The sequence below is a fragment of the Pezoporus occidentalis genome, unplaced genomic scaffold, assembly GCF_034315485.1.
Source record: "Pezoporus occidentalis ecotype Australia unplaced genomic scaffold, CSIRO_AGI_Poc_V1 ctg18, whole genome shotgun sequence".
NCBI classification, from domain to species: Eukaryota; Metazoa; Chordata; class Aves; order Psittaciformes; family Psittacidae; genus Pezoporus; species Pezoporus occidentalis.
The window spans coordinates 12,382,650-12,400,464 of NW_026913640.1; the positions used below are offsets into that span (position 1 = coordinate 12,382,650).

The following is a 17,815-nucleotide window of genomic DNA, read 5'->3' on the forward strand; positions in this document are numbered from 1 at the left end:
TACATCCCAGCATCCCACGGATACACATGAAACTGTCAGACAGGAGGCGGGACCTGGGAAAAATGCATGCCTCTTGAGATCAGGCAGGAGCGATACACAAGGGCATCTCTCATTGCACTAAATGCTTATTTTAATTCCATTTGTAACACCTGAATTCCTCTGTCACTTTGAATTGCTCAAGGATATGGATTAGGTGAATCTCCATTATTTTTGTGGTTTCACGTGTATAGCCTTGACTGAAAGACAACAGAATGCAGTCTCCTGTGACCCAAAGTATTTAGAACAGGACGCAGTAGTAGAGCAGTAGAGGTTTCTCAAAGCATCTTTGTATCTAAGTCCTTAAACCCTTACAGATCTGTCCTAATAAAATTAAAAAAAAAAAAAAACAAACCTGAAAAGAAGATTCAGAATGGAAGTCCATATCCACTTTTACCTATAACTTAGCAATGACCACATAATCCACATAATCATAGGAATATCATAGAATCAACTAGGTTGGAAAAGACCTTTAAGATCATCAAGTCCAACCTTTATCCCAGGACTAACAAGTCCAGTACTAAACCATGCCACTGGGGGCCTCATCTGCATGGTTTTTGAACACGTCCAGGGATGGCAATTCCACCACTTCCCTGGGAAGCCTGTTCCAATGCCTGACTACCCTTTTGGTGAGAAATTTTTCATAATATCCAGTCTTAACCTCCCCTGGCAGAGCTTGAGGCCATTATCTCTTGTCCTATCATTTGTTACTTGGGAAAAGAGGCCAGACACCTCCTGGATCCATCCTCCTTACAGGTAGTTGTAGAGAACAGTCAGGTTCCCCCTGAGCCTTCTCCAGACTGAACAATTTGCTTTCAAGAGTACTTTCTCTCCCCAGAAAGAGTATGCAAAAGCTACTACTAATGTTACAGGTGTCCTGGTGGACAAGAACCTTTATAAATCATGAAGCAGTACTGCAGTTCTGTAAGTCCCACCTTCAACCAGGACAATGCCATGCACAATCCCAACACACAGCTGGGTCTGTACACATGCTCTACAAGAAGCTTCAATCCCTATTCTTTCCCAGCCTCCCACTGGACAGTTTGACCACATAGTCCTTCCCTAGGCTTGTCGAGAAGTAACAGAGTCAGTAACAGGAGAACAGCTAGCACAGATTAGAGCTTGATAGCTCTACATTGCACACAAAATGCCAGAAGGAAGTAGTGCTGCTTACAATGATTTGGTAAATGGCACTAACATCTACATGATCATCCTAAAAACCAAAAGCACAGCTTCAGCTTTGAAGTCTGCAAATAATACTGGGGAGGATAGAAGAGTCCTGATGTAGCAAAATTAATCTGCTGTCTTTAGGCAAAATATTATTCTGTCATTGAACATGTTCTAACACAACAGCAAGTACAAATGAGATTACCTCAAAAATACACACTTCTGCATTATGAATAGGATTACACAGAATCGTAGTATGTCTTGGGTTGGGAAGGACCCTAAGAGCATCCAATCCTCCTGCCAATCATCAATTGCACATTCAAAACACCAAAGCAATACAAGCTAAAGGCAGTGCTGCTAAGAAGGAATACAAGTTACACTCTGATCTGAATACAAACAGTAGGATCTTGTCCCATGGAACAGAAATTTTCTTAATGCCAGTACCTGGAAATGATGAAAAAAAAAAATTATTACTCTTTCACAGGTTTGTTTTGTTGGTTGTTGTTTTGTTGGTTTTTTTTTCATGTGGAATGTGCATGAGGCTTTTAAAACAAAACAAGATTTTCATACTCAAGAGATCTTAAACACCTGATGTTAAGGACCTTTGAGCCTTGTGGAAGTCTACCACGGCTGCTAAATAAAATAATAATTTAAAACACTCTGGGAATTTGAACACTTTACTTACTCACTGTGTACTTACATCTGGGAGGCTCACTGTGCCACTTTACCATAGGGGCCAAAATAAACCATAATGCCAGTTTGACAGGCCTGTTAAACCACTCTTCTGTTCCTGTCCATATACCCAAATTTTCCTGTTGACTTTCTTTCTAAATTTCTGATTATGGCATGGCTGTTGCAAGAATATAATCAAAATACATTTGACAATCAACTGGGTACTTTGAACTTCTAGAACTTCTGGAAACTTCCTAGCAGAGTAGGGATGACATAAAAGGACTTCATTATTTTAGAAAACATTCTGTAATGTACTGACTTGTGAACTGATTTAAGTGGTCAAATCATGCTGAATTTGAGAGGAAATGGAATACAGGTCTTTCCCCTGCTGATGCTACTGCTGAACTCATAGCACAGCTTGTAGTGAAAATGCAGCTTATAGTGAAAATGCAAGTGATTCCTATTGGAATGAGAAAAAATCTGTAAGAAAATCCATATAGTTTTGTGCTTTAGAGAGGTCTCTGAACAATAATCAAAACTACCTGCTTACACCTGGATAAACTCTGGGAGATAAGTGGATTGAGAGCAGCAACATGGAGAAGGACTTGGGAGTGTTGGTTGACAAGAAGCTGAACATGAGCCATCAGTCTGCTCTCGCAGCCCAGAAAGCCCACCACTTGCTGGCCTGTATCAAAAGGAGCGTGACCAGCAGGTTGAGGGATGAGTGGATTTTTGGATTTGTGAGACAGACATACAGCATCTGTCAATCCAGTACTGCTGACAATAATATCTCTGCTGCTGAAGTCAGGCTTCACTTGGTAACGATGTGACAGGGCCCGTAAGTATTCAGGTGGACAGCTAGCAAAATCTAAGGTCTTAGAGATGGTATGTTTTATGCATGTAAAAATCTCACCGAGAACCCACTGTCCCACTTCATTAGACAACTTCCCTGAAAAAAAGAAAAAAAAAAAATCAAAAAAACAACCCAGAGAAAATATAGTTCTTCTATTTGATTCCTCTTCTCCATGAATCACAGAACCACAGAAAACGGTTGAGGCTGGTTGGACCTCTAGAGATCACCTGGTTCAAACCTCCTGCTCAAGCATAGTCATCTAGAGTTGGTTGCCAAGGCTGTAGGTGGCTTTTGGAGATATGACTTTTGTAGGTATCCAAACAGGAAGACTCCATCACCTTACTGGGCAACCTGTGCCAGTGCTTGGTCACTCTCATAGTAAAAATGTGCTTCCTGATGTTTAAAGGGAATCCTCTGTGTTTCAGCTTGTATCCATTTTCTCTGGTCCTGTCAGGATAAGGCAATTGTAATTTTACATATAACTGTATTGTACAATTGCAATGAAATACTTCAACATGCTTTCTGGAGTTTTTTTCTGATGCATTTTTAAAACCCCTGGTAGCAGGGCTACTTAAATGAGGAACTCCAGGATAGATCTAGACATTGAGAAAGTTATATCTGAACTCTGTTCAGGTCCAAAACACTTGATGGCATTCTCAGTCTTGCAGGACAAATACTGCTGCCATAACCTCCTATGGAGGTGGCAACCAAGACTGTTGACCAAGCAGAACTTGAGTCAAAATTGTTGGTTTTAATCACAGTATCCCCAGAAAAGGAAATTAGTGGCCTACTAATTAGTAGTCTGATATTGCCAAGGTCAGTGAAGCAGGTTCAAGTCTTCTAACTTGAATGTTTCTATTGAATTTAGTACAAAATATTTCACTGCTAATATTTGTTCCTAATTATTCACCTCATGCTGTTCTTGATTTCTGATTCTGGTTTTCCTTTATGTTTCTGGTATGGCTTTTTTGAGTGGTCTCACAACTGCAACACTTAATCATCCAATGTCTCAGCTGTAATAGTAGAAGTAAAAAAGATGCATAAATTGATTGGCTCACACGTTATAGATTTTTAGTTCCTTAAGAAAGTCCTGTGTTTGGGTGTTTTTCTTCAGTAATTCCCACTGATGACCCTCCTCTAGAGTATCTGTGTCCTCCATAGCACTGTCATTGTGGTTAGTTCTGTTATTTTAAATGTGATGATCTTTCTAACTTTTTTTTTTCTTAGTATTACTTTTTCAGATGGGATAATAGTTCTCAGAGCAAAACTGGCTTCTTCTAGACCTTTCATGATGATTGTTTTGTAGTTTTCTGGCTCCCAAATACTTATCTGACTAGTTCTTCCTTGTTTGTGATGACTTCTGATTAGTTGAAACTCCTTCCTATTTCACTAACACAGAAGATCATACCAACTGTTGAATATGAAGTCTTGGACGTGTAGCTAAGTAGAGCTTAACTGACGGTTTACTACTGTCTTAATATAATTTAGCTGGTTTAGTGTTGGTTGTTGGTGTCTTTTTTTTCTTCACAATTCTTGTTTTGAAAATCTCCGTTACTACTGACGAGTCAGCCTCATCATTTGAGTGAAAACAGGCTTCTGAATAGGGCATTGAGGTATTTGATATCCTGTGTTCTTCTGAGATACAGTTTGAGACCTGGACTCTGATTTGATATGTTCATTTTGTTATACTCAGTCCAAGCATTTAAGTTATGGTTTTCTCAGTCTTCTAAACACATCAGATTTTTCCACGCTATAGCAAATTTCTACACAGTTTATATGGAAAATTGGGTTAAGACAAAAGTCTCTTCTCAAGGAACAGGTTTATCATGTGACTCTTTTTGCTCTAGAATTCAGATCACAAACATTATTTTTTCTTCAATGTTTTATTTCTGACGGTCTTTCTTACTTGTTTTACCACTTACTTGTGGTTTTCACCATCTCATGTTGGAGGACATTTTGCCAGCATCTGAATGTATCTTTTTGCCTTTGTTTGCTAAGGACTCCATAGTGTGTCCATCAGACACAGTCCAGGAGGTCTAACATGGAAGACCCAGCACTACCTACACCAGGAAAAAACAGTTTGGTTTGGATGTTCTTTTTCTTACCATTTATTGGTTTTCTTGGTTTCACACACCCTGCCCGGAAGGAACAAATGCACTTTGAAATTATTCTTGGCCAGATTACATATCTATTACTGCAATAGGTAGGGCTGGTGTGGTAGTGAATCAAAGAACTATTGTGTAATGATTTAGACATGCAGAACTAGAAGACCAGAGAGTTACCACCTAAGCAGAACAGACAAAGGTAGCTGATATGTCCTGGCAGAAAAAAAATAAAATAAAATTAGTCCACTCCACTACTGTTTGCATTGTTTGTAGTGAAATGCTTGCTTGGGTTAAGGAAATGCAGGAGGGAAAAAAGCATTTTCTTGGTGACAGAAGCAGCAGATTTGTGGGTTCAAAAGTGCTGAAGGCAACTCAGAACTGCAAAGATGCATCTCTCAGCTGCCACTGTTATTCCAGAGAAAATAATAAAAGCTGCCAAGGTGCAGACTTTGTTCCCAGATGATTCCCTGGCAGCCTCTGAACTGCCATCTGGCTGGTCTCCTATCAGTTCGTTTGTGTTTGCTGCCTGTCAGCAAGACAACTGCCCTTGCAGGTTCACAAACAGCAGCAGTCTGAGATGTGTTGGAGTTGATGCTGTGCATCTGACTGGGGGCCATGAGTCCGTAGCCTTGTATGCCCCAAATGGTCCAGAGTGCCAGAGCATATGCAGATTTGTTTTGTAGATTAGTGTGGAGACACTGATCTCTTCCTGCTGCCTATTTCAGGGCAAGTTTTACATCTGGACAGCTTGTATGACAACCACTAAGTTTAGAAGCAAAGGACTTAAAGCTGGTAAGGTTAGCTCTATAAGGTCTGTCTACCATGGAGGAAGTCATTCCTGGGACAGAGTGGAGCAGGCTCCCAGCCCAAGCAGCAGATCACCTGCCTAATGAAGAATGTGATTTGGTTTCCCTGTGCATTGAGAAAACAGGTGCTTGGCATGGAAAGTGGCACTCCTTCCCTTCTCCTCTTACTGAAATCATTGATGATGCCATGTCTGAGACTGTGCAAGTCACTGAGGTGTAACTCAGGTACTGCCCCAGTCTGTGACTTGTCATGTTGAATTGCTTTTCTACAATAGAATAATTAGGACTGATTCAGCACCTGATATCCTGAGCCTTATCACGGTGGATTTCGGACTTCAGCATGGCTTGAACTATACCACTGTGCTCCTAACAGTGCTCAGCGCAAAACTGGCTCATAAATGGAGTGACTGACATCCTCTTGGAGCAATATAAGCAGCATCTCTATAAAGGAAATGTTTAACATTTGGTGTCATTAAGCCATGAACTTTTGCAAACTTTAAGACATCTGACTTGGAGGGTTGCCTTTGGTTTCCTCATCTCAGTATTAAAGTGTACTTGATTCATTAAGAGAAAATTTCTAATGAATTCTCTAACTTCATGTGAATATCTGGCAACCAGATGAATGTTGCTTCACAGTAACATAATTTATATCTTTGACACTTCAGTCTTTGCATGAAAGTGACATCCTCCAAGGAAAATAGCTTGTTTCAGAATAACATTCTGGGTTTGGAGAAAGATTTTTATTTTGCTGCTTCAAAATAGATTGGAAACACATGAAGAGATTAAGATATGCATAAGAGAGTAGAATAGGCATAAAAGTGCTTCCTGCAAGAATGATGGTTGTACTTTGTAGGGCCACCTGCTGCTGAGAAAACAATTGTTAATGTAATTGTTACAAATTACAATATAAAACAATTCTTAGAATTATGAAGCACTGCTTTTATTTTATTTTTTTTATTACAGAACTACCAATTAAACTTCCCTTTTCTACAGTAATTCTGTAGTGAGAGACTTTGATTTAGGGAAATCCCACTACAATTCACCCAGTGAATTTATTTTTTTCATTATTTAGTCAGGGGTGTGGGTGGGAGTTTCTCCTTAAAGAGAGAAGGATGAAAGCCATTAGAACATTTTAAAATGTTATCAGATGTAACTAGGGGAAGAGGGAAATATCCTGAAGAGTCAGATGCAAGCCCTAGGTAAGTGGCGTACAAAGTGGAAATCACTGAAGCAAAAAACTGAGGCTGAAAAGCTCTTCTGGAGAAATATATCTCCTCTTATGCTTCTGCCTAAAAGTCCTTTTCACTCCACTATGTATTGCTAATACAGGGAGACACCAGCCTGTGTGTACAACAGAAAAACCCTTGAAAATGCTGGCGCTTTCTTAACAACAGTGTCAACCCCTCCTCTTTAGGCACCCAGTCTGGTTTTAGCAGTGACTTAGCAGATGAGTCCCAGACCTGCGGACTGATTCTTGGCAACCTCTGTGAGGTATTAATGCTTTTGATCCAGTCAAGAGCTGCCTCTGAAGAACAACTGGGGGTAGGTAAGGGTAAAGTTTCCTTCTTTCCATTGGTTACATGGAGATTTTGGGCAAACTTCAGGCAGGGCCAATGTGTTAAGAGTTGCCCAAATCTGGTAACCTGATAGAGATGAATCTGCACCACCCCCCTAGGTGCATTCCAAGTAGGCCCATGTACACACACATACACACATACACATGTGCACATAGGTAAACACACACACAAAGATACTCTGGATCCCAAGCAGCTAGGCTTAGGCATCCCATCTATCCAGCAGATGCCCTGGGATATGCTGGTGTCCCCTGTTGACTCAGGCACACACACATAAGGATCTCTCTCCACTGACCCCAGTTCCCACAGCCTCCCTAGCTGCTGTTCATCAATGGCCAGCCCACAGAACCCTGGTCTCTCCAGTGTTCACCCCTGGCTTAAGGCCACTTTTGTACCCAGCTCCCAACATCCTACCCTGCTCACTGGCTCATTCAACTACAGTGCTTGCACACATACATATGTACCCAGTTGACATGCATGCACCCCGGTCACTCCAGTCATAGCACCACAGGCACAGGGGCCTCCAGCCTCTGGTCCCATCCCAGGGGCTGTCACTGAGATCCTCAACACACACCTCTGCACACAGGACAGAGTCCTGGCCCTGGAAAATAGCTATAATTGAAAGGCCAGGACCTACTGTGCCAGTCAGGTGCAGGAGCGAAACTAGGGTCCCACAAGCAAAATGATAGACACCTGTTGGCACTTAGTAAAAATTCTCATGTATTTTGAAGGGTCTCAGTTTCATTTTGGCATATTCATGTCTCCTTCTGTTGGGTTTTGAGTTTTTTTTGTCTGAAGGTAAGTGCTTGAAAAGGAGATGATGGCAATGTTCTAGCTGCTGTACCATGGGAAGAACAGATGAATGAAACCTCTTCTTCCCTCATTCAAGGGAGATGTGCCGAAGAACATGCAGTAGAAAGCCAAAGCAGATGGTGAAATGTGATAAGACTTTGCAGCCCAACACTGTGGAAATTCCCAAGAAGGAGAGAAGCCACTGCTTCTGCTTCCTCTTCCTGATTCTGTTTAAGTTTTTTCACTTGATGACTCTTCAAATGCATAAACAGCTCCCACTTTCTGTTCCTGCCTTGGAAAGTAATTTATTTAAAGTTTCCTGGAAAACAAGCAGATGTCCCCTCTCATGCTCTGCCTGACTCAATATCCTCTTGGTCACATTAAAATTTGGCCCTAGATCCCTTGCAGAACTGTACAAAGCAACAGAACCTCTCTGTGCAAGCCACCACACATGAATTCCTGTCTTTCCCATCTCAACCACCAGACACATTTGATTAATCTGCATCTCTTCTCTTCCTGTGTGTTTAAACATGCCTATGACACCTTCAGAAAATTAAAGAAAAAAGGACAGAGGAAATAAGGAGTTAACTACTCCTTAGGAAAAAAAAATAGGAAGAAGAAAATTCAGGCATTGAATCAGGATCTATAAAAAACAGACTATAGAAACACACAAAGGAGAAATATTTACAGGGAAATAACACTACTTCAGAGACAGAGTTAGAGAAGTAAGGTAACAGTTCACAAATCTCAGGATCATGTGAGCTGTAACAGAGACTTTGGAGAAGTATTCAACACATGATTCTTTTTGTTCATATCCAAAAGTCTGGATGGATTAAGAATAATCAACAATGAATCACAGAATCACAGAAGGGTTGAAGTCCGAAGGGACTGAGTACTCCAATGCTCAGTCGCTCTCACAATAAAGTTCTTCCTCATGTTCATGTGGAACTTCCTGTGTTTTAGTTTGTTCCCTTTGCCTCTTGTCCTACCACCTGGCATGCTCTCCTCATATATCTTGACACCCTCCCTTCAGATACTTACATACATTCATCAGATCCCCCCTGAGACTTCTCATCTCTAGGCTGAACAGACACAGTTCCCTCAGCCTTTCCTCATATAAGAGATGCTCCATACCCTTAATCATTCTAGTATCCCTTCACTGAACTTGTTCCAGGAGCTTCAGGTTTCTTTTGTAAAGGGAAGCCCAGACCTGGACACGGTACTCCATATGTGGCACTACCAGGGCAGAGAGGGAGGATTACCTCCCTTGACCTGCTGGCAATGCTTTGCCTAATGTAGCTCAGGTACCATTGGCCTTCTTGGCCAAAGGGCACATTTTGCTCACTCATGGTTAGCTTGATATCCACCAGCACCCCCTAATGCTTCTCTTCAGAGCTGCTTTATAGCAGGTCAACCCCTAACCTGTAGTGGTGCTTAAGGTTATTTCTTCCTAGGTGCAGTACCCTACACTTGCCTTTGCTGAACTTCATTAGGTTCCTGTCCATTCACCTCTCCAGCCTACCCAGGTCTCCCTGAATGTTAGCACAGCCTTCTGATGTATCAGTGACTCTTCATATTTTTGTATCAACAAGCCTTCTGAGGGTACACTCTATCTCTTCATCCTGTATTGAGCTCCTTCAGAGCAAAACTTGCTCATATATCAGAAAAAAATTATAGTGGTACATATTTGCATTTCTCCCTAACATTTATGTTTTCCCTTTTAAGATTTCCAAGGAGACTTTACCTCCAACAGGAACCATACCAAAAAACCATTCTGAAAAATGTCCTTGACAGCTTCCAGCACCAGCAAATATGCAGCCATTTCAGACCATCTCCTCTGGTACTTAACTGTCCTTCCAGTAAAAAACATTCTCCTCTATTTAGGGGTCTGCACGGCAGGTTTCCATATGTGTTTAAACTCTTCTTACCGTTGGCAAAGGCCTATCCAATACAGTCAATGAAGTATAAAGAGCAATTCTTCTCATCTTCAAGTCCAAGTCATATGATCAGTTGAATCACTCTGTAGAATCCATTGTCCAAAATGGGAGCTTAGAGACCTAAATAACTTATCTACATGATGAAACACTTAAAACTCATTCCAGCTCATTACTCATTTGCCTATACTTGAGACACCCACCTGGGACTGGCTGCCATGACACAGGAGCTATGCATTCTTCCAGGGCAGCTGGAGGTCAGGTAGGATTCTCTTCGGCATCTCAAATAGCACTAATGCTCAGGCAGCTGAATCCCGAACCTCATGTCTAACCTTAATCACTGTTGTTTAAGATCATTCTAAAGTCTTGGAGACTGCTTCCCTTTTAGGAAAAACCTTTCATATATGTAACAGCATTTGTCATGGTTCCACTCACTCTTCTTTCAGTGAACAGAGTCACAGAATTAGTTACTTTAGTCTTCCTACTCCAGACTCACAGAAATTCCTGGAGTCCATCCAGCCACAGCTCATCCTCTGACTGGATCCCAACATGCTATTGCAGCTGAGATGCTATCCATTCTGACAAGATTAAAACCATTAGTTTACTTACCATGCAAATGGAAACCCAGTTTATGCATTGCAGGAAAATCACTGAGTTTTGTTAGCATCAGTAAAAAAATGTTGAATAACTTTCATACTCAGTTTTTCTAGCATTGTAAGATTGTTTTAGATACAACTATAAGTTAGATGATGGCACCCCTCCTGGAGTTATGATACTGATTATTCCTAGATAAGATCAGCTTTTTGTACTAACTTTTACATTTTATTATTACATATTATGACATGATATGCTATATTTTGTTAAATAGTAAAAAAAAAGTATCATGTCTATAGCATAAAGTTATTAATTATAATATAATATGTAATTTTACTGTTATGTGTTATTTCCTATCATTTTGCCAGTTTGTCAAGACTTTGTGCCATTAATAGTCTAAATTAATGAATAAAAAAACCCTGTGAAATGTAGCACCATGTTTTACCTGAAAAGCATTTCTTTATTTAATAAACAAACTACAAAATTGCCTCAAACAGAAGGTTCAGGCAAAATAAGGACAATAACATTAGTTAAACATATTGCATCACTACCTGATGATGAAACTATTACGCATCATTTTTGCTAATCAGAGGATATTATGCAACATGAGTCAGACTGTCACTGATCTACAAATTAGCTATATAAACAGAGCTGAGGAGTGTGTTCAATAGCTTAAGACTGAAACTGTGGCAGAAAACCTTAGTCGAGGATGAAGACCCTTTCTCTTCTCCTGTTGCTATATTTGGCTGTCTCTGCTGCTTTTCCTGTGGCTCCAGAAGCAGAAGATGAAGGTAAAACCCTACAGCTTGTGGAGGTAAGTATCTTTTAGTGCATTTCTAAGTTAAACATAAGGTAGTCTGAGAGATAACTACAATTGCAATTCTTGTAGCAGAATATGGCTTGAAAGTAAAAATCTGCCATTTTGCAGAGACAAAGCTTTTCCTGTCAGTCTAGAAAACACATGAAAATTATGTGGAACTTATTTACACAGAAGTAATCTGTATATTGAACTACTTCATTTTCGATGCTGTCAGTAAAGTAATAATAAAACTACCAAAGAATGAACTCTAGCAGCAAGGGTATGTGGCTGTGCAGAAATAGTCAAACTCAGCAGCAATTCACGTTTCAGAATGTGCTTTGAAACTTGTGACATGATTAGTCTCAGTAACATAAGGGGGGAAAGCTGCTTGAAGCAGGGATGTATTTCAACCTTTTGCTGAGTAGATCTTCTATGGAATACTTTATAAAAAAGGACATTTGTGAGAAAACCTTACGTAGACGCAACACTACTTACTGGAGACAAAACCGTTGAAATTTAGTAGGAAGACCTGAGTTCCTGATATCATATTTAGTAGCAAAAAATAAATGGCATGATTTCCAAATGCTGACTGTTTGGTAGTAGTCACTTGCTTTGTTGGGAGTCCTGGCTGTGTGGAGTCTCACTGCCAATCTCTATTTCCTTGAGTGAGACCAGCTATAAGTTTCCTCATAAATTTTGTTGTTAGACTAACTAGGCAACATAAAAAAATATGGAATTAATTATTAATAGTAAATATTGGATTTTAAATACATTTTTTCCTATAAGTGAAACAAGAAATTCGGAAAACTGTATGAAAGCTGTAGGTTGTGTCTGACTCTTCACACAAATTCCTGGGAAAAAAAGTGCTATTCTTGCTCCTGGTAAACACAGGACGTGTTTATATGGGAATAGTTCAAGATCAATTTTAAGTGTGACTGAAGACAGTACTGATATGCCACAATGATCATTTTTAATCTTTCATTCAGAATTATCTACGGAATTTCTACGATCTTCAAAGGGATCACCAGCCTCATTTAAAAAACAAGGGTGAAAATCCCCTTGTTGCAAAGCTCAAGGAAATGCAGGCATTCTTTGGACTGCAAGTGACTGGGAAACCTGATCTTGACACTTTGGAGATTATGAAAAAACCTAGATGTGGTATACCTGATATAGGGCAATACGTGTTCACAGCAGGGAATCCCAAATGGAAAAGAAATAATCTGACATACAGGTAACCTTTCTTTTTCTGGTTCAAAAAGGTGTAAGTCTAGCATTCCAACTTTGGGAGCTCCCAAGTAAATACATCATGCCATATTTGGACATCTAGAGTGATTAACTGATTTCTGGAAGACAGGCATTCTAGAAGGCAGCATCTAAAATGAAGCCGTTATTAATTTTCATTCATGAAAGATATATCTAAGATTTTCAATTTTTACATAAGTTATTATTTTTTTCAGCTAAAATGTTGTATTCCTAACAATATATAGTATGTCGGGTTTGCCTTGAAGGATTTTGAATTACACTCCAAAGATGAGACGAGCTGATGTAGATGAAGCAATCAAAAAAGCTCTCAGTGTCTGGAGCAATGTGACACCACTGACATTCCGGAAGGTTGAGGACAAAGAAGCAGATATAATGATCTCTTTTGCTTATAGAGGTAATATTGGTATCTTTACGCATTAAGTTGACGTCTGCAGTCATAGAAGTAATTTAGGATTCTGAGGGATTTTTTTCTCTTCATTTTAGATCACCGTGACAACTCTCCTTTTGATGGCCCCAATGGGCAGCTGGCTCATGCTTTCCAGCCTGGTGAAGGTATTGGTGGAGATGTGCATCTTGATGAGGAGGAAGCCTGGACAAAAGATGGAAGAGGTAAGGACTTTGTAACTGGATCAATTTACAGTTTCACCTCGTAAACTCTTAACTCATGTGATGGTTAGTTCGTGAGTCTGATTACAAGCAGAAAGTGAGCAAAACTAGCAGAAAGCAGAAATTGTCCTTGGATTTTTTTGGCCAGACATTTTTTAAGTATTCATATAGATGTTCTGCTACAATATTTTTGAGTTGTGATGTTGATAGCATTACTCATAGCCTCCCTTATACATGGAATGTATTTTGGGAGGATGCATAGATGTTTCCTGCTTAATCAACTGTATTTTGGGAGGATGCATAGATGTTTCCGGCTTAATCAACTGTGGTGAACACTGAAATAGATTTACTTTGTTTCATATGATTTTTATCCTACAGGATACAATTTATTCATTGTTATTGCCCATGAGCTTGGCCATTCACTCGGTCTATCTCATTCAAATGATCCTGGAGCACTGATGTATCCAACTTACTCCTACACGGATCCTAATGAATTCCTTCTTCCTCAGGATGACATTGATGGCATTCAAGCCATATATGGTACGAAAAAAATATTTCTATTTAATATTTCTAACTGGGAGGCTGGTAAACACTAATAGGAATATATTTAAAATTTTCTTATTCCACCAAATGTGAAGTTTAATTGTTGCTGAACTATGAATGACGAAAGAGAAAATTCCTGGGAGATAACTTCAGCTGAAGTCCAGTCCTGCAAAAAACTTATTTTGGAAAGGATGAACACAACAGGTTTTATCAACATTAAAGGTCTGCTTTTAGTGACAGATTTTAGCTGAAAACCATATACCTTTTCATTGCCTGTAAAGAGGGCTCTTGGTGTGCTCATAGACCTTCTGAACACTGTCTTTATATTTCTTCATACTGAAAGATAAAATATTCTTCCTATAGGACAGTCAAATGCTGCTGTGCAGCCAACAGGACCCAGAACTCCACAAGCTTGTGACCCAAATTTGACATTTGATGCTATTACTACCCTACGTGGAGAAATAATATTCTTCAAGGGCAGGTAACAACAACAAGCATATGTATTATTACATTAAAATATTCAGTAGTTTTAAAAAAATATGTAATCCATGATGCAAAACTGTCTTTTTAGAATGTAGTGCAAAGAGAAGGGAATGGAGTAGAAAGAGTCGCTAGAAAACATATTTAAACAAGCAAGAGATCTCAAATCATTAATCCTAAGAGCCTTTGCTGATGAGAGCAGTGAAGGAAATGAGGGCTTGTAGGCTGTTTTCCAGCTCTTCTGCTGCTGTGGCCACTGCTGCAACAGACTTGTCTCTGAGTGCAATTCAACTCATAGCAAAGCAAGAACATTCATATATCCCTTAGCAATGGGTTTGTGGGTCCCACACTTTAACCTTTCCACTATTCCCCAATACAAGAGCAGGGATAGAACTGAAAGCTGTGTCACATAGAAAGACATCTGTTAGGTGGTTACTGAAACCAGCTCTTTGTCTGCTTGTCCTACAGAGAAATAGAAGGGCTTATATTCATTTTGCCTGATTTTAACTAAGGTGCTAAAATTAAGAGTGTGGTCACTGTAAATTTCCTTTACATTCAGTGGAGAGGTTATTCACACTCAGGTACCCTTCTCCCTCTGTTATACTCCAGGAGCTCTAATAATTATTTTGCACTTATGATTGGATAAATTGCATAAATTTTGTTTAAATCAGATATATGCTGCGCAAACATCCCACAAGGACAGCGACAGAGCTCAATTTTATCTCACTGTTTTGGCCAAAGTTACCATCAGGAATTCAAGCTGCTTATGAAAACGTTGAAAGGGATGAAGTTTTGCTTTTTAAAGGTAATGAAATCTGAAATCCTCTACTTTTTCTAACCGGTTACTCCCTGCTCCTTTGCAAACTATACAGTTGCAGAATTCAAGGTGTTTTTAAAGGAAGATCAGTGAAACAGAGAATCTAGTTCTCTTCATTTCTAGTTCCTCTTAAGCTCTAAAATATGTCACTTTATGCAGAAGAAATTGTGGTGAATCCAGTTAGCAAATACAGGCATTTGTACAGTACTGTTACTGATATGCTTATTAGTATTTTGTGATACTTTGACCAAAAAAAAAAAAAGCATGTTCACTGAAAAAACAGTCAATCCTTTCCTTTCAAGGTGTTAAATGTCTCAACTTCATTATGCACATATTACAGTACCTGATACATTACAGTACACAATATATTACTATTTCTGAGTATGTTAGAGTATCCAAAATTACAAAGCATTTTTATTAGATATATGCCCTTCTTAATAGCTTAATTTAATGCACATTGTCTAGTTTTCAAAATATTATACGGCTCTAAAATCAAATAATATTATAGGAATCTAGTAAACTCAGTATCCCAGACCAATGTGAGTGGACTAGCTCATCAGCCTCCAGCCCTCCCTAGGTTGTTACCTAGACAAATACTTTATATTCATTTGAAAAAAAAAGTGGTAAAAATACTATCCATACACCTTATGATTCTAATGTTTTACTCATAAAGCTAAAAGACATTTCCATTACCTTCATGATGTAGTTCCAATGTAAGAATTAGAACCATTTTCTAAAGTAATAAACTGAAAGGGATAATTCTGATGTCTAAGACACTCAACTCCTTATCTAACACACAATTAAATGCTCTTTAGCAAAACCAAATGAAATGTGCTTATATTTTTCAGAGGATAAATATTGGGTTCTCAGGGGATATGACATTGCACCTGGCTATCCTAAACCAATCTATCAATTGGGGTTCCCGAAGACTGTCAAACGAGTTAATGCTGCTTACAGTGATGAAACCACAGGAAAAACATACTTCTTTATAGCTGACAGATACTGGAGGTAAGATTTTAATGTTCATATACTAAAAGGTATATTTTCACTTGTCCCTAAGAACTGATGTATTACTATAAAATTCGAGTGTAGTAATGTTTAAACCAGGAATATTCCAGAAATGTAAACAGGATTCTCTGAAAGTTTAAAAATTGCAACCATTTGCTATGAAATGTAACTTTTTCAAAGGACATTTTTCCCTATATATTTGTGCCAGGAGTGTAATTATTTGCAATGGAATGAAACATATGCTCAACTATAGAGTGACTTTTCTGGTAAATTATTCCTTTTTTTTTTTTTTCTCCACAACAGTGGAGCTGCTTTTCAGTGCAATGTTGTGAAGGTGTCCATTTTTTATTCACATTTCAAACAAAATGGATTGGTAGTAAAAAGTGTTAGAATTTAATTTCTCTATGTGATTATAATTGTCCTCCAATTGTACAGTTGGTCATATTTATAATTCAAGTGTAGCCCGTGACAAATTTCAGAGATTGATTTTGTTTAACTATATGGATGACACTAATACATGTATGTTTCAGGACTGTGCTACTGTCTTATACTCCCAAGTTATATGTTTTGCTTTTATACTGAACTGGATATCCATTACTCATTTTATGTGCAAGTGATGCACAAGCCTCTGGTCAGTCCAGAAAGGCATTAATGAATTCCTGGCCTGCATTCCCAAGGTCTGTGAGACCCTTCTTTTAGCAAAGGCAGGTTTTTCGAATCTCAGGATACTCATAATGTGAGAACCTTAATACATAACAGGAAGAATCAAAAAGGTGCATTAACTATTCTTTATAAGACTTCTTAGTAACCATAGAGTTGCATACGTGTATGAATTTGCTTTGGACTTTCAAAATACTGTCTGCTTCCTCACAAATTGTAATGATGTTTCCTCTGTTAAGATATGATGAAAACAAAAAATCCATGGATCATGGTTATCCCAGGAAAATAGTCTCCGACTTTGGAATAACTGGCAGAGTTGATGCTGTTTTCCAAAAAGGTGGTGAGTAAAGCATACCTTTAATCTAGGTTTACTTGAATATTTGAGCCTCTGTAGGTAGGATCATTTGTTTTCAAAAAACCTGTTATTAGTCTTAATGAGAAGGAAATTAAAAATAACAAGCATACATGGGCTGCTCATCTTGGGATTGATTTTTTTTCCAAAATATTAAAAAGAAGTCACCTATGGAATATAACTGTATTAAACATTATTTCTAGGCTATGTCTACTTCTTCCTTGGAACAACTCAGTTTCAGTTTGATCCTCGTTCCAAACGGATTGTTGGACAAATGAAGAGCATCAGCTGGTTTAATTGTTAATTGTAATGTTTTTCCATATGCACAGTGTATGTTTTCATTTGCTAAATTTTTCAGCGTTTCAGGACAATCAGGGCAGGATGAATTTCTGCCCAAACTGTTTGGGAGCATAGCCTTATTTATTGTATACCAAAGATATTTATATAATGTATCACAATTTTACCTGCTATATTTAAGTTTCCTAATAAATTATGGTTTTCATATCATTGTGTCATTTATGTCTTATTTGCATAGTATTTTTATTAATACTTAAGAGCCAAGTCTAGCTTCCAAACACTAGAAAATGTATTCTGGAAGGAAAAGTCAGACCTTTTTCTCAAAGCCAGAGAAAGGAGCAGTCAGCTGGCTCTGATGCCCATCATCTCACACAAGGGCTGGTGAATATTCTGTGGATAATTAGGCCAGTTGTGGTTCATTAACATCAGTCTACAAATCACCACTTTCTGATCCTCT

General features: G+C 38.7%; 1 protein-coding gene across 1 annotated transcript; it reads left to right on the forward strand.

The window, feature by feature from the left end:
- Nucleotides 1-10,509: 10,509 nt before the first annotated feature.
- LOC134161974 (interstitial collagenase-like) lies at nt 10,510-17,568 on the forward strand. Its single transcript, XM_062615371.1, has 10 exons — nt 10,510-11,347; nt 12,319-12,563; nt 12,841-12,989; nt 13,079-13,204; nt 13,580-13,741; nt 14,108-14,225; nt 14,896-15,029; nt 15,890-16,049; nt 16,949-17,049; nt 17,265-17,568. The coding sequence occupies exons 1-10, from the start codon at nt 11,243-11,245 to the stop codon at nt 17,363-17,365; spliced, it is 1,401 nt and encodes a 466-aa protein (XP_062471355.1). The 5' UTR covers nt 10,510-11,242; the 3' UTR covers nt 17,366-17,568.
- The last annotated feature ends 247 nt before the right edge of the window (nt 17,569-17,815 follow it).